Source organism: Lynx canadensis, chromosome A1, assembly GCF_007474595.2.
Source record: "Lynx canadensis isolate LIC74 chromosome A1, mLynCan4.pri.v2, whole genome shotgun sequence".
Classification (NCBI taxonomy): Eukaryota; Metazoa; Chordata; class Mammalia; order Carnivora; family Felidae; genus Lynx; species Lynx canadensis.
In genome coordinates this window covers 189,316,487-189,338,725 of record NC_044303.2, presented here as the reverse complement: position 1 = coordinate 189,338,725, position 22,239 = coordinate 189,316,487, and the positions used below count along the sequence as shown (strand labels likewise).

Below are 22,239 nucleotides of genomic sequence, written 5' to 3'. Positions count from 1 at the left end.
TCAACATCGTTCAACAATGTATTTGTTCAACGATGCAGAGTTGAAAATGCTTGCATAACTTTTGACTCTCCAAATATTAACTACTTAAAGCCTACAGCCTACTGTTGACTGGAATTGTTACCAATAACATAACACATATTTTGTATGTTATATGTAACACATACTATATTCTTATATAATAAAGTAAGCTAAGGAAAAGAGAACGTTATTAAGCAAATCCTAAGGAAAATGATTTTAAAATCCACTCTGTGAAGGGACTCCTGGGTGGCTCAGTCTATCAAGCATCCGACTCTTGGTTTCAGCTCAGGTCATGATCTCACAGTTGGTGAGATCAAGCCCTGCATCAGGCTCTGTGCTGACAGCGTGGAGCCTGCTTGGGATTTCCTTCCTTCTCTCTGCCCTTTCCCCACTCACTCACTCTCTCTCTCTCTCAAAAAATAAATACACGTTAAAAAATTATTTAAAATCCACTCTGTGAAGTTTAGTGTTCTCCTGCCCCTAAGCCAGATCCTATAACTTTTCTAATCTAACTTAGGTTACACAGTCCCAATTGAACAATGACTAAAACTCTGAAACTGATTTAGTTCAGGCTTTTCCCTTACGTTAGCTCAGGCCTCCTATGGGACTATAGATGGAAAACCTGCAACTGTGAGGGGGATGAAGAAGTTATGGCAGGCTTTGCCCTCTTTCTCTGCCAGCACCACTGCCCTCTCTTCCTGACTTACCTAGGCTTGAAGCATGTAGGAAAGAAGGAGAGTGGGTAGTAGGAAATTCTTACTGGACTATGCTCTTACAGAGATTGGGTGTTGGTGCTCCCTGAAGCTGGAACACTTAAAACTTCTCCTCTTTTCTCTTGAGCATTTTTATGGGTTCTTCTCAGATTGTTCCTATCACGGTGGCTCTCCCACCCTTAGTATTTGTTACGTACCCTTCCTCTGGCTGTTTCTGGTTCTTTGCTGAACTCTTGGAGGTTCAATCCCTGTTGGAGTCTTATCCTTCTAAAGTCCCTCTTAGAAAGACCTAAAAAAATCCCATAGACTCTTGGGGCCCTTAACTAGTTCACAAGAAATTAACATCCTTTGCCTACCCAGATTAGAAGATACAAAAGAACCCCAAAAGACATTTTCACTATGTCCATAGTCAGAAAACTCACAGCAAGCCAACTCACTCATATATATATATATATATATATATATATATATATACACACACACACACATATATATACGTTAGCAATAAATATATATAACAACATACCCCATAGATTATCATATAAAAACATTCAATCTGCATTAAAAAAAAGACATTTTGCATCCTTTTTTGTACTAAGTCTTAGAAAGTAGGTATGTGTGTTTTACACTTATAGTGTATCTTAATTTGGACTAGCCACATTTCAAGAGCTCGACAGCTACATTTAATTTTATTTTTTTAATGTTTGCTTATTTATTTTGAGAGAGAGAGAGAGAAAGAGTGAGGGAGGTACAGAGATAGAGAGAATCCCAAGCAGGCTCCACACTCTCAGCACAGAGCCTGACGTGGGGCTCAATCTCACAAACCATGAGACGATGAGCTGAGCTGAAATCAAAAGTTGGACACTTAACCGATTAAGCCACCCAGGTACCCCATATGTGGCTAATTTTGGATGGTGCAGCTTTAGATTTTCAAAGTGTGGGTCAGTTCACAGTATCCCCCCCCCTAAACCGCAGAAGACATGTGACTCTCCAAATGGTCTTCTGCTGACTTCTCTAAATGTGAATGGCTGGGGAGGTATTTCAGAGCAAACAGCTCTCTAAAGAAATTCTCCTTAATCTCCAACATTTAATTTTGCAAGACACTCTATATGGGTGAGTGTAAAAGTCATAAAATAGATTTTCTCTCACTTCCTTTTCTATAATTCCGGCATGGTAGGCAAGGTCTAGTATATCACTTGGGATTTCTATATTATTTTTGGGTCTTAGCTAACACTCCTATTTTTAACATTCTACTACCTAAATATTTCAATCAGGTCTCAAGTTCTTCACATTTCTGGCAACTTATTTTTGAATACAGTGATGGCTCTCAATAACAATAAAGACATTACATATTTAATTTTAATCTTATAAAATAATAATTAGCTTTATTTAAAAATTAACCTTCTAAATCGTTAAAATATCATTAAAAAAACAAGCAACTATAGGCTACGTATGATTATTAGCATGTAAAAAAATAATAAGTAAGGTTGGTCTCCACCTACACTTTCAATTCTTTTCTAATACTTACCTATTAAGGCTGTGGTAAACCGATTCATGGAGAGAGGTTCTAAATACATTGGTCCTTCATAGGCAGACTCCAGTTCACTCCTGACGTAGTCCCTAAATAAATCAAATGGTAATAACATATTAGATACATACCAAGCACATATGGAAAAGAAAAGCAACTAAAGCACAGTATTTTTATAAAAAGCATATTATGTTAACAACACTTCTTTCCACATCTACATTAAGGAAAATTTTAGGTATAAAAAACTAGGTAAGGATGGTCTTCATTTCCTTCTTCCACACATGGATCAGAATTTACTGCATCTGAATTTTACTATGCAGAGAAGACAGCCAAAAATCTACTCTGTGGGATTTTCTTTTTTCCTATGGCCTTGTTAAATAATATTCCCAGTAAAAAAAACATTTGAGAAACCATCCCTCAACCCTATTACTTAAGTGATAATACCCAATAATATTACATCAAATTTCCCCTCTTTTGGCTCTCTTCCACCATCCCACCTATCTTACTTTCCCCAAAGTTTTATCCCCAATTATTCTTAGTTATAGGTAAAATCACAAACTAAGTAGAAAACTGGCTCACAGGACAATCCTTAAAAATTGTCACTTTCGGGGCGCCTGGGTGGCGCAGTCGGTTAAGCGTCCGACTTCAGCCAGGTCACGATCTCGCGGTCCATGAGTTCGAGCCCCGCGTCAGGCTCTCGGCTGATGGCTCGGACCCTGGGGCCTGTTTCCAATTCTGTGTCTCCCTCTCTCTCTGCCCCTCCCCCGTTCATGCTCTGTCTCTCTCTGTCCCACAAATAAATAAACGTTGAAAAAAAAAATTAAAAAAAAAAAATTGTCACTTTCAACTCTATCAAGAATCTATAATTAGACTTATAATAAAGTAGGCTACAGATTTATTTTGAATCAAATTTTAAATCACATCAAATATTCCTTTTAAAATTTAAATGATGTTAAATGACATGTGATTACTGAGAAATAAGTAGAGAAAAAAAAAAGTCTTTCCACACTGAGAAAACAGAACTTTCAGTGCACAGCCAAGAAGCACAAAAAGGGAGAATTTAATTTATCAGCAAGTTAAAACAGTAATACTAGAAGACTGTTAAGTTCTTTTGACATCATCGTAAGGAAACTGTGTAAAAAAATTCTCCTTTTCTTCAATTATTGAATGCTTTATCCACTGTATTTAAAAGAATCTGAATGTTTCAATATTTCTGAACAAACCCACAGCTATATTTACTTTTTCCATGAAATTACTTCCTATTAGGCAATCAAGTTGAATTCCTTTAGTGTAGCACAGCCAAACAAGAAATGACCCTTACATAATCCAAAAGGAGAATACTGTCAAAAAACCAAAATAAGTTTTATGAACAGAAGCAGTTTGGGGGACAATTTACAAAAATCAATAATGGACCTAAATTCATGGGAGATTTAGTAATTCTCCCCTATCACTCTATGATGACCACTTCTAACAAATAATATATTAATAGTCTCTTTTTACTGAAATTCTCAAGACGAATGATTTTAATGCAGTGCTGGCCAACCAGGGGTGATTTTGACCCCAAGGGGCATTTTGCACTGTCTGAAGACATTTTTAGCTGTCACAATTTAAAAGGGTTGGGGGTGCTCTGAGCACCTAGGCCAAGATGCTGCCACAACATCCTATCTCCAGTGCACAGGACAGCCCTATAACAAAGGATTACTCAGTCCAGAGGTCAGTGCTCAAAACCCTGTGAGAAGTACAAATGCTACACATGCAAATAACATATAAATATCTGAATGCTATCTTACTAGATAACCACCAACATAAAATTACTACATTTTACAAAGTTTTAGGACAGAAAACTGAAGAATTAAGAGAATTATGAAATTTACAATAAAATACACATATAAAGATCACTTAAAATTTATGAAGTCTTTGAAAATGCTATTAAAGAAAAAATTTATCTTTAAAAAAGTTTATTTAGTCTTTATTTATTTTTAATAGAACACAAGGCGAGTGAGGAGTAGAGAGAGAGGGAGACACAGAATCTGAAGCAGGCTCCAGGCTCTGAGCTGTCAGCACAAAGCCTGATGCAGGGCTTGAACCCACATACCATGAGCTCATGACCTGAGCCTAAGTCAGTCGCCCAACCGTCTGAGTCACCCAGGCGCCCCCAAATAAATTCGTATTTAAAAGAGCTCTAATTCTGAGTCCAAGACCTCTGAAGGCAAATAATTTCTTTGTGGCCATCTCATATCCTTCTCCAACAGATCCAGTTAAAAGAGGGGAAACCCACAAAGACAAAAAGCAGATTGATGCTTGCCAGGGGCTGAGGGAGAGGGGAGGGGAGGGAAAATGGAAAAGACGTAATATGTACTGGGTTTTATCGTGGGGTGATGGTTGTACATTATGAATGTACTATATGCCAATGAACTGTTCACTTTAAAGGTTAATTTTATGTGAATTTCACTTCAATAAAAAGGGAATGGGGTGACTACAGGAATTCCATCCCCAAGGGGAAGAGCCAAAAGGTGTCCCCAAAGGGTTCAGTGCCCAGGAAATCTTTCCTAGTAACGTGGGGGGTGGAAACTGCAGAGTTGGTCTCCCTGACATGTTTTCTCTCCCTTGTTTGCTTTTGTCATCATATTACTGATGTTTTATATATAACTCAGCAAACCCATTACTCTAGAATTTCTTATTGCCGAGACATTTGTTAATTGTTTTGCATTATTTCCTAGCCTACTTTAGTTTATTTTTTAGCACTTCTTTGTCTTCTTTAGAGCCTCTAATCTTAAATTCTGACTTTACATAACAAAACCTGTAAGGAAAATCAACATTCTCCATGTTTTTTGGCCTCACAAAAAATATACCGTATACATAATATGTTGTTAGCACACTGCTACCCTCTGGGAATACTACAGTAGACAGGAAAGTAACAATTCCTGTTAGCATGAAGCTTACAAACCAGGAAGAGAGACCTACAATTACTAGATTAATACTAATAATAATTACAATTATATAATTACAATTACAATGATAATTATAATTGTGATAAATGCTATAAAAATATAGAATGAGGGGCGCCTGGGTGGCTCAGTCGGTTAAGTGTCCAACTTCAGCTCAGGTCATGATCTCACAGTTTGTGAATTCAGGGCCTCGCGTTGGGCTCTGTGCTGACAGCTCAGAGCCTGGAGACTGCTTTGGATTCTGTGTCTCCTCTCTCTGCCCCTCCCTGCTCCCGCTGTCTGTCTGTCTCTCCCTCAAAAATGAATAAAAATATAAAAAAAATTTTTTAATATAGAATGATTTTTTTTCTCTTTTTCACTCTCCGTATTTCGTGACTTTGTGATTTAGTGAAATTATAGGGGACTAAGGGAGATCTGTCTTCCAAAAGAATAATCAACCGTTAGGCCTTAAAGACAACACCACAGTGTTGAACAGCTTCTTACCACTAGCTCTCTGGGCTGCCCTCCTCTAGAACCCTAAGAGAACAGCTCTCCTCAATGCTGCAACCCCTCCTCAATGCTACTGGAACAATCATCCTACCACAGAAATTAACACCTTCTCGAGGTACCCCAGACCCTTTCTCCTTTGCTCCACTCCTGTCTCTCAAGATGGTCCTTCACAATCTTTCCTGTCTGGCTGACTCATCAATAAGCCCCACCTCAAGAAAGACGGCCAGGGCCAGAAAGTCTGTAGTCCCTCTTTGGTCCCACTGAGCTTGGCTTGCCAGAGCCAGGGCAGTGGCTTTGGTGAGGGCTAAACTACTGCTCTCACCAAGGAGCCACTACTGAGCTGTCCCTTTTGAAAGAAGAATCTGGGCATTGTTGCACCCCAAACTATACAAGAGAACTTTAACATGGATCAGTATCTGAACAAAGATCTCCAAGTTATGAACAACTTCCTGGCATCTCATGCTGACAATGTAAACTCTTCATTACTAGTCTCTCAACAAAATGGGTCATTCACAATATAAAAAAACAAGATAGAAAGCCAAATAAAAAGAATCCAGAGAAGGAATTATCCAAAATTCCATGAGTCATTTTAGTCCAAAAATTACTCTGATGCAATAGCCATGAAATTCTAATTTTTAATAGAATTTAGTAACTATTTTACAACTGAATCAGGGGCACCTGCGTGGCTCGATCTGTTAAGCATCTGACTCTTGGTTTCAGCTCAGGTCGTGATCTCACAGTTCCTGAGTTCAAGCCCCCTATCAGGCTCAGTGCTGAGAGTGCAGAGCCTGCTTGGGATTCTCTCTCTTACCTCTCTGTTTCTCAAAATAAATTAATTAAAAAAAAAAAACACAAAAACTTAAAAAAAAAAGACTGAATCAGATGAAATGTTCAAAAGCATTATATGGTTTTGTTTTTTGGTTTTTTTTAAGATTTACTTTTTGTGGGGAGGCACCTGGGTGACTCAGTAGGTTAAGCATCTGACTCTTGATTTCGGTTCAGGTCATGTCTGATGGTTCGTGGGAAATCACATTGGCATGGAGCCTGCTTGGGATTCTCTCTCTCCCTCTCTCTCTGCCCCTCCCTGCTTGCACGTACATGCGCTCTCTCTCAAAATAAATAAACTTTAAAAAAAAAAAAAAGATTTTTTTTTTTAAGTAATCTGTACACACAACCTGGGGCTCAAACTCACAAACCCTAAGATCAAGAGTTGCACACTCCACCAACTGAGCCAGCCAGGCGCCCCCAGTATTTGATTTTTCAATTTAGGAGATTTAAACAGTAAAATGTATTAAGTTGGTAGGAAGCAAGAATCCCTACCATCTACTTGTAACTGAATTAAATCTTTCCCTTCTTAAACTTTTTTTCATTTGTGCAATTTGTGCAATACTGACATCAATCCTGAGCACTAATAAACTAAACACTTTGAAAATCTACTTCTCTAGTTCCCTATGATAGCCTATTCTCCAGTGACTGAAATTGCTTTGGGTCTGAGGAGTGTGTAAGATACATGTAAAAGGCCTCAAGGATAGCTTGCAATTAGGAAAATACTTGCTATAAAGAGAAGCATACAAGTTATAAAGAATAAGTAACAACAATAAAACCTAGAAGCTTACCAATTCACCAATTGACCTTGTAACACTCTCTTAAGCAACCCGAACAACCTAGGAACAATCTGTACATTCTGGCCACTTAAAAGCTTTCAAACGGTTTAATTCAAAGAAACCTAATCTACTTTCACAGAGAATAAAGCTGTGAGCCCTTGAAGTTATCTTATGGAATATGTGCAAACAAAAGGCACTGCGCTCAATTTAAGAGATCCCAGATACTGAGATGTCCAACCCCTGGATCTGAGTACCTACTACACCCTAAGAAATGTACCAGTAATTGAATAATAATAGTTCATTTACTCAGGGCTTAATTATTTAAATCATCTCAGCCACCCTGCCCCTCTCTTTAGCTGCTTTCTGATCCCCTACTCAAATATTTAATGTCTGGATCTGATAATGTTCAAAAGAAGAAAACATATCAAATACTGAAATGGGTCAATTTTATTCCCGTCAAAATTAAATTTTAAGTATATAATGATAAAATTCATTCTAACAATTCCTTTATCTAATAGCAGTGGTTCTCAACTGAGGAAAATTTTGTTCCCCAGGAGATCACACTGGCAATTAGGGTGCTTTTTGGTTTCAGCACTGCTGGGGAGTGGTGCTCTACAAACTAGTGAGCAGAGAGAGGCAAGTTAGCATTCTGTAATACACAAGACTGCCCCCACAGCAAATCAAGACCTAGCCCAAAATGCTAACAGTCCTGAAATACAGAAACTTTAAATTAGACAAGCTTTCATGAAATGGGGAGCTAATTATCTACATTTCACACATAAATAACTCTTGGGAAAGTTTTACATTTGAAACAACACTTACATACCCAAGACTAGGATGAAAAGGAGTATGCTTTCAATCTTGTGAAACCCATGGGCTCTAATTTAAATTATACATACACAAAACTGGTATGATAGTTCATAAATCTAACAATAAAACAAAGAATTTAAGAATATTAGAGTTTAAAACTTTTACAAAAAAACAATTGTGATGTAAACCAAGACCACACCCCTCATAGGAATGGTCATGTCAGTTATAGTTTTTCTTTTTTCCCCTGTAGTTCTGGATAGTTTCAATTTTATTTATTTATTTTTTTGTGTGAATATAATTTATTGTCAAATTGGCTTACATACAACACCCAGCAGTACTCATCCCAACAAGTGCCCTCCTCAATGCCCATCACCGTATTCCCCCCACCTTAGCTTGTTCTCTGTATTTCATAGTCTCTTGTAAAACAGACACATAGACCAATAGAATAAAATAGAAAACCCAGAATTGGACCCACAAATGTATGGCCAACTAATCTTTGACAAAGCAGGAAAGAGTATCCAATGGAAAAAAGACAGTCTCTCTAACAAATGGTGCTGGGAGAACTGGACAGCAACATGCAGAAGAATGAAACTAAACCACCTTCTTACACCATACACAAAAATAAACTCAAAATGTTAATTAAAGACCTAAATGTGAGGCAGAAAACCATCAAAACCCTAGAGGAGAGGGGCGGCTGGGTGGCTCAGTCAGTTGAGCGTCCGACTTTGGCTCAGGTCATGATCTTGCAGTTTGTGGGTTGAAGCTCTGCGTTGGGCTCTGGGCTGACAGCTCAGAGCCTGGAACCTGCTTTGGATTCTGTCTCCCTCCCTCTCTCTCTGCCCCTCCCCAACTCCTGCTCTCTCTCTCTCAAAATTAAATGAACATTAAAAAAAAATTTTTTTAAACAAAACAAAAAAACCCTAGAGGAGAAAGCAGGCAACAACCTCTTTGACTTCAGCTGCAGCAAATTCTTACTCGACACATCTCCAAAGGCAAGGGAATTAAAAGCAAAAATGAACTATTGGGACCTCATCAAGATAAAAAGCTTCTGCACTGCAAAGGAAACAATCAACAAAACTAAGAGGACACCGCCGGAATGGGAAAAGATATTTGCAAATGACATACTGGATAAAGGGCTAGTATCCAAAATCTACAAAGAACTTAACACCCGATAAATAATCCACTGGATAGTTTCAATTTTAAAGTAGGATTGATACTGGAAAATACATTCCTTACATCACTCAAAATGAGAAGCACAGTTTAGTAATTTTAAGAATTAAGGAACCTGAAATTTATCAAATTCTAATAAGCTTAAACAGAATATTAAATGTTCATACTATACCAACTATGGCCATGAATTTTCAAAAGTTTAGTTTCTCTGAACTAAAAGCTATATCCATTCTAGACATACTCTAAACAAGTTTTTATTCACTTAAGGATAATTAGCTTCATTATTTCTTAAATACATGTCTTAAGGGAAAATAGAAACTCAGCTTTTTAAAAGCTTATGAAATTTTCAATTTAAGAAATTAACATTTCCAAATGACTTATCCTATAGCCAGTTTTTCAAGTACCAAGTTAATTATTTAAATTATCCAAGTATCGATTCTCCTTTGTAGAACCATACTACACTTTGTCTTGATATAACCAGACTAGAGTGAATAGTAAAAAATATTTGTAAATCGTATAATTGTATAAAGGAGTTGTATCTAGCTAGAACTGAGTTGTATTACAACTCCATAATAATAATAATAATGATTAAATAATGTTAAATAATAATAACGTTAAATGATTAACAAAGGATCCCAATAAATACTTTTCTAAAAGATTTACAAATGGTTAATGAACATATGAAAAGATGCTCAATATCATTAGCCATCAGGGAAGTACAAATCAAGACCACAATGAAATAATCACTTCACACTCACTATGATGGCTATACTAAAAATGACAGATGTCAACAAGTGTTGGCAAGGATGTGAGAAACTAGAACCCTTACACACTACTGTTAGAAATGTAAAATACTGAAGCCACTTCAGAAAATTAGTATAGCAGTTCCTCAAAAGGTTAAATGCAATTCCACCCCAAAGTATATGCTCAAGAAAAAAAAAGCATGTCCACAAAGCCTACTCATAATGTTCACAGCACTATTCGTAACAGTCAAAACATGGAAAGAACCCAAATGTCCATCAATTGATGGATGAATAAACAAAATGTGGCAATATTCATACAACAGAATGCGATTTGGACAGACAAAATACTGATACAATTGCTACAACATGGATGAAAACATGCTAATTAAAAGAAGCCAGGCACAAAGTACCACACACTGTATATGTCTATATGAAATGTCCAAAAATAGGCCAATCCATAGAGACAGAAAATAGACTCACAGTTGCCTAGGCTGGGGGCAAGGGAATTAATGGAAAATGGTGAGTGACTGCTGACAGGTACGGGGTTTCTTTTTGGAGTGATAAAAATGTTCTAGGGGCGCCTGGGTGGCTCAGTCGGTTAAGCGTCTGACTTCAGCTCAGGTCACGATCTCGCGGTTCGTGAGTTCAACCCCGCGTCGGGCTCTGGGCTGATGGCTCAGAGCCTGGAGCCTGCTTCCGATTCTGTGTCTCCCTCTCTCTCTGCCCCTCCCCCGTTCATGCTCTGTCTCTGTCTGCCCCCAAAATAAATAAACGTTAAAAAAAAAAAAATTAAAAAAAAAAATGTTCTAAACTAAAGTGTGGTGATGGTCTGTAAAATTCTGTGAGTGTACTAAAACCACTGAGCTGTGTCCCTTAAGTAGGTATGTGAATTATATCTCAATAAAACTGTTACTTAAAAAAGGATAGCTATAAAGTTGCTACATGAAATGTGAACAATTATGCTTTTTAAAACTAAAAACTTCAGCCTTAATATTTTATAAATGTAATGTTTAAGCCTCAATATTTATAAATGTGACATATTATGACTAATTAATCAAGGATAACACATCTTTACTAACCTTTTGTGAGACAGCACCATGTAATAAATATCATACTAAGAAAAGAAATACTAAAATATTTCATTTCTTGAAATTTGTTAGTTTAATATCAAAACTAACTCCATTAGATAGGCATTATCTTTCTTTATAGGTTCAAAGAAACAACTTGCCAAGGTAATATATTTACTAAGTAGGGAACCAGTTCATACACAGTCTGATTCTAAAACTCATTTTCTTCCCACTAACCATGCTGTCTCCCTAAGAGGACTAAACTAGCAATTAGAAAACCTACATTCAAATTAAAGTCTGAGACTGTTCCTTCCCAGCTATTCACCCACTTCAGTTTTTTCTTCTATAAATCCCAAAGGACTGGGATAAGGATCAAAACGGAAAAAAAAAAAAAAAAAAGAAATGTTTTTGTATTTTATGTGTGTTATTATAAAATTCTATTATAATTATTTTTACTATTTTAAATAAGTTTGATCTTATAATAAAAACAAACTCTAAACATTAGAAAAAAAATTCCCATAAACTAAAAATCAAAAGTTAAAATTGCCACCAGAAGAATGGTCAGAAAAAGGCTTTCCTTTACCCCTGACATGGTCACAGTCACCTTTATCTTTATATAACAGAATTCTGATCTCTAAAAAAGCCTGGATGGCAACACGGTATAGAAAAATAGAGCTACAGACTTTCATCACTACACCACTAAACCACATGGAAACCAAAAAAGCATGAGGGAAAGGATAGTATCATTGTTTTCTCACCCAGAATTATAACTAATATAGCTCTACCTTCCACTTTAGGATTTTGATGATTAATCAAAGAAATCACATCAACCTAAAAGGCTATCATTATATAGCTATATCATAATACAGATTTGAAAAGTCTTTTTTTAAAGAATGACACACAGGAAAATGCTCATAAAACATGGCTGCGTAATAAAAACAAGACACAAGAATGTTAAAATTCACTAAGCACTACACCCAAAAAACAAATAATCCAATTAAAAAATGGGCAGAAGACATGAATAGTCATTTCTCCAAAGAAGACATCCAGATGGCCAACAGACAAATGGAAAGATGCTCAACATAACTCACCAGAAGGGAAATGCAAATCAAAACTACAGTAAGGTATCACTTCACACCTGTCAGAATGTCTAAAATCAAAAACACAAGAAACATCAAGTGTTCACAAAATGACCCAGCAATTGCACTACTAGGAATTTATCCAAAGGATACAAAAATGCTGATTCGAAGGGGCACATGCACTCCAATGTTTATAGCAGTGCTATCAACAATAGCCAAATTATGGAAAAAGCTCAAATCTCCATCAATTGATGAATGGATAAAGATGTGGTTTATATATACAATGGAATAATACACAGCGATGAAAAAGAATGAAATCTTGCCATCTGCAACAACGAGATGGAAGTGGAGGATATGCTAAGCGAAATAAGTCAGAGAAAGATCTCATATGGTTTCTTTCATATGCAGAATCTGAGAAATTCTTTCATATGTGGAATCTGAGATGAACATAGGGGAAGGGGAGGAAAAATAAGATTAAAACAGAGGGAGGCAAATCATGAGAGACTCAAATACAGAGAACAAATTGAAGGTTAATGGGGGTAGGGGTGTCGGGGGTGGGTTAAATGGATGACGGGCATTAAGGAGGACACTTTTTAGGATGAGCACTGGGTTTCATATGTACAAAATGAATCACTGGGTTCTACACCTGAAGCCAAGACTACACTGTATGTTAACTAACTTGAGAATTTAAAAAAAAAAAAAAAAAAGTAGTTCATAATTCAGAAACTTTAGGCAACTGGGATCTTACTCCAACTGATGTATCTGAAAGATCCTGTAGTTGATACTCTAATTGGATATCTAGGACAGAATTCTTCATAAATTACAAAAAAAAAAGATCAGTTCTTCAAACAAACAAACAAACAAACAAACAAAAAAACCCCAAAAAATTTAAAAATAGAACTACCTTGGGGCGCCTGGGTGGCTCAGTGGGTCAAGCTTCTGACTTCGGCTCAGGTTATGATCTCGTGTGTGTAGGTTTGAGCCCTGCACCGAACTCTGTGCTGACAGCTCAGAGCCTGGAGCTTGTTTCAGATTCTGTGTCTCCCTCTCTCTCTACCCCTCCCCCACTCGCACTCCTTCCCTCTCTCAAAAATAAACAAACATTAAAAAAACATAGACCTACCCTACAATCCAGTAATCCCACTACTGGGTATTTACCCAAAGAATACAAAAACCCTAATTCGAAAGGATATATGCACCCTTATGTTTACTGCAGCATTATTCACAACAGCCAAATTATGGAAGCAGCCCAAGTGTCACAGATGAATGGATAAAGAAGATGTGGTATATACATACACGATGGAATATTATTCAGCCATAAAAAAAAGAATGGTCTTGCCATTTGCAACAAGATGGATGGAGCTAGAGAGTATAATGCTAAGTGAAATAAGTCAGAGAAAGACAGATACCATATGATTTCATTCATATGTGGAATTTAAGAAAACAAATGAACAAAGGGAAAAAAAGAGAGAGCCAAACCAAGAAACAGACTCTTAACTACAGAGAACTGATGGTTACCAGAGAGGAGGTGGGTGGGGGGAGATGTGAAATAGGTGAAGGGGATTAAGAGTACACTTATGATGAGCATGGAGTACTGTATAGAATTGTTGAATCACTATATTGTACACCTAAAACTAACATAACACTGATGTTAACTATACCGGAATTAAAATAAAAAACTTTAAAAAAAAAAAAAAAAGAAAAAATTCACGGAACACTTGTACGTCAGAAATCATGCTGAGAGCTTTACATGCCTTACCTTACTGAACCTTTACGATAGCCCCATAAGATATTATCAACATTTTACAGGTAAGAAAACGGAGACCTATCTTTCTGGTGACACTGAGGTTACAGAGTAGTAAATAAAGAACATGGAATTTGAAACGCCCCAATCACCTGTCCACTTATCTAAAAAATACAGCACTCTTAGATAGCCAGGCACTCATCTGTACACAAAAATGATGACTTAGAAAACCCTATACTCTAACTACTGCATTATACTCTACAGACACAATTTTTGCTTAAAAATGAATAAAGACAGGGCACCTGAGTGAGTCAGCCATTAAGCATCTGACTTCCGCTCAGATCATGATCTCAAGGTTTGTGTGTTTGAGTCCCACATCACCTGAGCTCAAGCCCTGCATCAGGTGAGCACGAGCCCTGCTTCAGGTGAGCCCCTCTTCTCTCTCTCTCTCTGCCTCTTGTGGGATTCTCTCTCTGCCCCTCGCTCACTTGTGCCCTCTTTCTCTCTCCAGGAAAAAAAAAAAAAAAAAAAGGGAATAAAGATAGAGAAGTGTCTCTACCTTGAACTTGAGCTCAGATTCAGAGGTGTCCTGGGTAAGGCCACAGGAACAGACTGTGTCAGGGTTTGGGGCTGGTGGTAATGGATTGGAAGTACATTCTGTTGTCTGTGTTGGTACTGGCCACTGGACTCCTCTTCTTGGCTATGTGAATAAAGATGCTACGAATCTAATTCATGTTCCCATGAAGGAGTCCAAGACACAGGGACATACTTGTGTGACACAAAATTAGAAAACTCATGTCTTCACTTTAGGAGTAAAACACAGCTCAACTTGAACCACTGTTAGGATTACAAGAAATGCAGTACTACTCCAATAGGTCCAGTTTTGTAACTGACATCCAAGGACATACCCTGGGCAAGGATAATGGCAGTTAGAGAGTTAAACATCACCTTCCAGGTACCAGAGAAAACTGACCAGACAGGAACTGAGGAGAGAAATGTGAGAAGATGGAGTTTCTGCAAAACGCTTTGGGTCCTTTGAGAAATAACCAGATGAAATTTTAAGGAGGATAAAAGTCCTGCTTCAACAAGAGGGGCCAAGAGTCCGGGACTATTGCTATTTTCAGTCTTTTCGTATCCACAAAAGTGGTAAAAACTAGAAGGTATTAAGAAAATTGGAAGGAAATGCCAGATTTTAACAGGTTTATCTCTGGGTGGTATGATTACAGTACGTAATTGTTACTACCTTTAAATTTTCTGTATTTCCCAAAACTCATCTCCAATGAACAGTATTATTTTATAAGAGAGTAAAAAAGTTTCCAAGTCAACCATTCAATTCTAGTAATATAAAAATGCTATTTCTAAGATTAATTTTCAAGCTAACACCAAAATCTGCGTTTCAGACTTCTAGACAACTACTTCTTATTATATATGCAAAGTAACTGTCCCTCTTCTTAGGATTGGGAGTATATTTAATTTTGGTTATACATTTCAATCATAACAAAAGAAATCATACCCTCCAAATTTATTTATACCCCCACCATTACATTTATTGTGTGGCTTTTGGTTCACCTGTATTTTAACATTCCATTCCAAAGTAGGAAGTTCATTTTCATCGGCAGACCAGAGTCTTAAAATTTAGGACTAGCAGACCCAGACAAACACAACATTGCTAAAGATGAAGAAGTTCTGAGCTATACCATGAACCTCATCAGATAATTTATACAAATCATCCACTATATAGGTGGTCGCATCTCATGCCGATTCTCCTGCATCATAAACTTGATTCCCTAAAATGATGAAAATAATCAAGTCTATAATTGTTAAAATATTCTACAGCCTATCTTTGGAAATTCTTGTCTTAGGTGATATAGAAAAGCTCATGAGTATCTCTGTAAACATAATCTTAAGGTCCATTTCATATTGATTGTTTTTTAATTTTTCTTAATGTTTGTTTATTTCTGAGAGAGACACAAAGCACGAAGGGGGAGGGGCAGAGAGAGAGGGAGACACAGAATCTGAGGCAGGCTCCAGTCTCTGAGAGGTCAGCACAGAGCCCCGACATGGGGCTCGAACCCATGAACCATGAGATCGTGACCTGAGCCTAAGTCAGACACTCAACCGACTGAGCCACCCAGGCAACCCTCATATTAAGATTGTTTTTAAACGCAGAAATAAAATTTGAGGCATAACCCCAGCTATTATTTCCATAAAATAATATTTACTTAAAAAACAAATATTAAAAACCCTGTTCTGGAACTTAGCAAAGCCTCAGTTTATTAACAGTATTCATGAAAAATATTTTATTGGTAATGAAAAACCGTATTTGGTCATACATTTCAAAAACAAGGTCACATTCTTACCTGGAGATTTGATGGCCAGCATAGAGGAGCAGGGCAGTCAAAAAATACAGGTAAAGCTGAACCAGATGCTGTCTGGGCAAGGTTAGTAGCACAACACTTAAAATATAACCTGTAGTAGAAATAAAGAGAGATTATAAATAAAATATAATTCTAATTTAGTCTTCCAATTAATTATACTAATAAAAAGAACCTGAAGTCAATTACTTTCCAATTAAGTTTCAACAACTTTCAGGTTTTTTACTTCATACCAAAGTAAGTTTAATACAGTAAAAATCACTATGGACTTTTTGTTGAAAACAAAGCATTTTTCACTTTTTTTTTGTAGCCTTCTCTGCTTTACAATCAAGTATACCACACAAAGATACAACAGCACTCCTCTCATTATCTACCTTTCCTTGATGTCAACTTACTTGTTCTACACCAATTCTCTCATCCTCTCGTCCCAGAGGAAACACTGCTTAATGTCCCTCTCTAAAGCTGCCTCTTCCACTTGACTCAAGATCTTATTTTTCTAATTCCTAATCTCCTACATCTTCAATCATCCCCCTAACACCGGTGCTCACTTTTCTCTTCCAAGGACATACAGGGCTCTTCTTCCAATCTTGAGAAACTTCTCTTCATGCTATTATCTATTTTTCTCATTCCACTGACAAATGTTGTAAACTATCTGTACTAATGCCTCCATTCTCTAACACTCCATTATTTCCTCTTAATCGTCTACAATGTACAAATGCTCTATGAACCTTCTTTGCCCTTCTACTCTAAAAAAAACCTCAGAAGTCAACAACTGCCTACTTGTCAAACCTAAAACACCCTGCTTATCCTTGTCCCGGCAACCACCCTCAAAACTGGCTCTGTGGCATGGATTTCCTTATAATCTCCAAATTCCCCCGCTGCTTTTTACCCCCTCAAATGAACAAAGGAAATTTAGTCCCTAAACTGCTTTTTCCCCTACAAAGTATTTAGCTCAAGCAATTTATGTTGCTGCTTCAAATATACCATTCTAAATGTATGTTATCAACAAAGTTACTGAGAACCTACCTACTGCATATGCCAAAAAAAAAAAAAAAGCAATCATTTCTTATTCTAAGCAGATATATCATATCTCACAATGCCTGGGATATAATCCACTTAAATGTTCTCATATACAAGTACAAACTGAGCACCCATCCTCCTCCCTCAACAGGCTGGCTCACCCTCTTTCTCCCCTAAATCCCATTCACTCGGACTCAAACCTGAGTCATCTTTCCGTCATCACCAAGTCCTGCTGAGTCTTTCCCAGTTAAGTGTCTCATGTCACCCTTCCTTTCCAGTCCCTATGCCCCATATCCCAGTCCACTCTCAATATAATAGCATACTAATAGCTATTCTTCTTTCAGTCTCTTTCCATCCTCATTGATCCTACACTTCAGTACAAAACCATCACCTTCATCTACACAAATCTCTTGCTTAAAAACCTTCAAGAGTTCTTAACTTCTCAGTCTGACAGTCTAGGTCTTGCAATATCTGGTTCTTGTCTACTCTTCCATAACTATTTTCCATTTATTAGCGAGTCTTTATTACGGTACAGATAACCCTTCTTAGTACCCAATGCACCTCTCATGCTTAAAGCTAAGGAGACAGGAGCACTATGCTAGGGACTAAAGAGGTAGAATTCAGATTTCCCACATATCCTAACTTTAAGAACAATCCAGCAGAAGCTAGACAGAAGTATTTCTACTAACTTTTAATTTCTTAAAATAATTTCCCCAATTTATTTTTTTAATTCCTATCTCAAAGGACTTTAGAGGTATTTAAAAAGGATGTTTATTATATTTAGCAAGCATGTTTAGTGTTTGTGGCTGAGGATTTTCTATCCAATCTACTGCATGAAAACTCTCCATAAGTTCTCTTTTAATGAACTATCATTTTCCTTTCCAGATATTCCTATCTTTCCCTTTTTGTGCACATCTCATAAAACAGCTGTCAAATCCTCTAGACTAAACATATTGATTTTATTCATTCTTTCAATTATCCACTCAACCAATTATTACATATAAAGTGTGAACCATATGCATTTCTAGACATGAAAGATCCAAACAATAAAGTAATCATAGTCTAGTGAAAAAACATGGACAAAAGTATGATACAATATTGGTGCTGTAATATACAAATATTAGAAGGGCTATTATTAAGTGATTAAGCTTGACCTGGACTGAGAACAGTGAATTTATCAGGCTAAGAAAAAGAAAAACATTTTAGGAAAAGAGAATAGCAGGCATGAAAACCATAAAAAAAAAAGGATGTTTTCAGGAGACCATAAACTCTGTAGGCTAGACTAAAATTTGGTGTAAATAAAGAAGTACTGGGAGATGATGCTGATAGAACTGGTGGCTAACACTTCAATATAAAGCCTTGTATACACTAATAAAGAGTTTAGACTGGGCCAACAGTTCTCAAATCCTTTAGATACACTTTTAAGTGAGGTAAGAAAACAAAAAACAAAACAACAAAAACCCTATGGCCCAATTATCCCCCTCCTTTTTCACACTGCAGTGGAAAAATAACTCAGTGATAACAAAAAATGTCACACAAGAATCTTAAGCAATTATGAATACTGCTAAAGCAAGAACAGTATGAATAATTTATCTAAATTATAACATGTATATAATCTAATTATTTGAAAAATACAAGCCAAAACTATCGCCCATGCAAATATGCATCACTATTCACTCAACTATCACAACAAACTCAACTGATGATGATGAAGATAACCCAACAATAATTTATAATTAAAATGCAAGACATGCAGCATTTAAAAATGATGACCTACCTAAAATAACATTAATGAATGTTCCTAACAAAATGCAGGGATTTCTGCTATTTAAAGGTTATTTTAGTAGTGAGGGGAAAAATGAGGACCTAGAATAAATCGGCAGCTTTGGTATGGAGTTGGCAGGGTCACCTATGAGAAACATATTTAAAGAAGTCTTAATAGTGATCTATGAGTGGAGAACAAGGAAGTGAAAATGGTTCTGATGTTTCTAGCTTGGATAATCAAGATAATCACAACTTTACCATTAAGACAGGAAACAAGAGAAGGAGGAGGTTTGAGGTATAGATGATGAGTTCATGACCATAAACCGAAGGGTCTACAGAATACTTAGGTGGTCATGTCTAACAATAGTTAGAAATCCATTCAGTACCAGGCACTAGCTAAGCGCTAGGAATAACCCCATTCCTACCTTCAAGGAGCTCACAATCTAGTTAGGAAGATAGATGAGCCTAAGGATCCTTGGAATGCAGCATAGTAAGTGCTATGGGAGAGGTTATGAACTGGGTACCATGAGATCAGAGGAAAGAACACTAACCCCAGACTACAGTGGTCAAAAAAGCAACGGAAATTGGAGATAGGGATTTGCAGCCAAAACTATATGAGATCACACAAACAACAAAAGATGAAAATTAAACACAAATTCTAGGCTGTATCAACACTTAAGAAGTCTAAAGAAAAAACACAGCAAAAGAGTCAGAAGGAATGGTCAGAAAGTTAGAAGAATCCAGAAACACTGTTAAGAGGAAGCAGTCAACAATTCCATAAAGATGAGATTGTCTGCAGAATGACAACACAAATGAAGCCTGAGTTTTACATTTTAGGTCACTAATGATTTTAGTGATTGCACTTTCAATGGAATTGTTCTCATAGCCAGTCTTTGCTTTCCACCTTTTACAAGGCTAATTCTGGCTCTCATTACCTCTTGCCTAAAATCCAAACTGGTCTTCTTACCCTTGGTTTCTCCCCTCTCCAATCCAGTGGCCTGTAGAACACTGCCTAGTCAATCTTCTTAAGTGCAGTTCACCTGCTCTAAATTCCTCACTGACCTATCACTACCTACCAAATTATGAATACCTAATATATGTATTCAGGTCTTTTCACAAATTCCCCCACTATAACTTTTCAATATTACTTCTATTTCCCCTTTTATAACCTATACTTTGCAAAACAGTTCTATAATTAGCATTCCAATTATATTTAGACAATCACTTCTTTTTGCTATTCTCAGACAAAACCCACCCTGGAAAGCTTCTCAATTTGAAGGTACAATTATATTCCATAAACATGAACTTTACCATTCCCTACCTTGATTTTTAAGTTTAAGCTCTTAATAATAATTAAAGGATATAAAAGGGGGGGTCACAATATCAATAAAAGAGACAAAATACCTAGGAATGAACTGAACAATAAATGCCCAAGACCTATATAATAAAAACTTTAAAACACTCCAGGACTCAAAAGAAACCTGGAACATAGGGAGGCTTTCTGTGTTCATACATAGAGAAGAGTTAACATCTTTAAGCTACCTCTTCATCTTAACTTAAACTAAGTATCTAAAGTTCGTATAGCCAACAATATCAGAAAAACTCTGAGGGATAAATAAAAAACAATGAAGGGACTAAGTCTAGACAGTACAATATAGTCTAAATATTCATTATGACCACACACTTAAAAAACAGGAATAAATATCAGAAATGGAACCAAATATATGGGAGAACTTAGTATATAATGATTAGCCAGGAAAAGATGAACTATTTAATAAATACATGGAAACCACCAGATAGTTATCTAGGGGAAAAAAATTATACCTACAACACACTGTACATGCAGATAAATCCTAAGTGGAGCAAAGATGTAAATGTAAAAAATGAAATAAAAATAATGGAGTAAAATATGATAGAGAAGCCTTTTCTAATTGAGTCAAAATTCTAAGTTCTAAAAGAAAAAACAATAGGGGTGTCTGGGTGGCTCAGTTGGTTAAGCGCCCCACTTCGGCTCAGGTCATGATCTCACAGTTCACGAGTTCAAGCCCCACACTGGACTCTCTGCTGTCAGCACAGAGCTCGCTTCGGATCCTCTGTCCCCTTCAATCTCTACCCCTCCCCAGCTCATTCTCATTCTCATTCTCATTCTCATTCTCTCTCTCTCTCTCTCTCTCTCTCTCTCAAAATAAATAAATAACTCTCTGACCTCAGTTGTAGCAATCTCTTACTTGACACATCCCCAAAGGCAAGGGAATTAAAAGCAAAGATAAACTACTGGGACCTTATGAAGATAAAAAGCTTCTGCACAGCAAAGGAAACAACCAACAAAACTAAAAGGCAACCAACGGAATGGGAAAAGATATTTGCAAATGACATATCGGACAAAGGGCTAGTATCCAAAATCTATAAAGAGCTCACCAAACTCCACACCCGAAAAACAATTAATAACCCAGTGAAGAAATGGGCAGAAAACATGAATAGACACTTCTCTAAAGAAGACATCCGGATGGCCAACAGGCGCATGAAAAGATGCTCAACATTGCTCCTCATCAGGGAAATACAAATCAAAACCACACTCAGGTATCACCTCACGCCAGTCAGAGTGGCCAAAATGAACAAATCAGGAGACTATAGATGCTGGAGAGGATGTGGAGAAACGGGAACCCTCTTGCATTGTTGGTGGGAAAGCAAACTGGTGCAGCCACTCTGGAAAACAGTGTGGAGGTTCCTCAGAAAATTAAAAATAGACCTACCCTATGACCCAGCAATAGCACTGCTAGGAATTTACCCAAGGGATACAGGAGTACTGATGCATAGGGGCACTTGTACCCCAATGTTTATAGCAGCACTCTCAACAATAGCCAAATTATGGAAAGAGCCTAAATGTCAATCAACTGATGAATGGATAAAGAAATTGTGGTTTACATACACAGTGGAGTACTATGTGGCAATGAGAAAGAATGAAATATGGCCCTTTGTAGCCACGTGGATGGAACTGGAGAGTGTGATGCTAAGTGAAATAAGCCATACAGAGAAAGACAGATACCATATGGTTTCACTCTTATGTGGATCCTGAGAAACTTAACAGAAACCCATGGGGGAGGGGAAGGAAAAAAAAAAAAAAAAAGAGGTTAGAGTAAGAGAGAGCCAAAGCATAAGAGACTCTT

At 37.0% G+C, this 22,239-nt stretch overlaps 1 protein-coding gene across 2 annotated transcripts in view; it reads right to left on the bottom strand.

Annotated features, from left to right (window-relative positions):
* RNF145 (ring finger protein 145) overlaps nt 1-22,239 on the bottom strand; it is a 58,840-nt gene that overhangs the window by 26,944 nt on the left and 9,657 nt on the right. For both annotated transcript variants that reach the window (XM_030328356.1, XM_030328355.1), the window contains exons 3-4: nt 16,274-16,382; nt 2,260-2,351 (exon numbers count right to left, since the gene is read on the bottom strand). In XM_030328356.1, the coding sequence (XP_030184216.1) occupies nt 2,260-2,351; nt 16,274-16,382 (201 nt within the window). The remainder of the gene's footprint in view (nt 1-2,259; nt 2,352-16,273; nt 16,383-22,239) is intronic.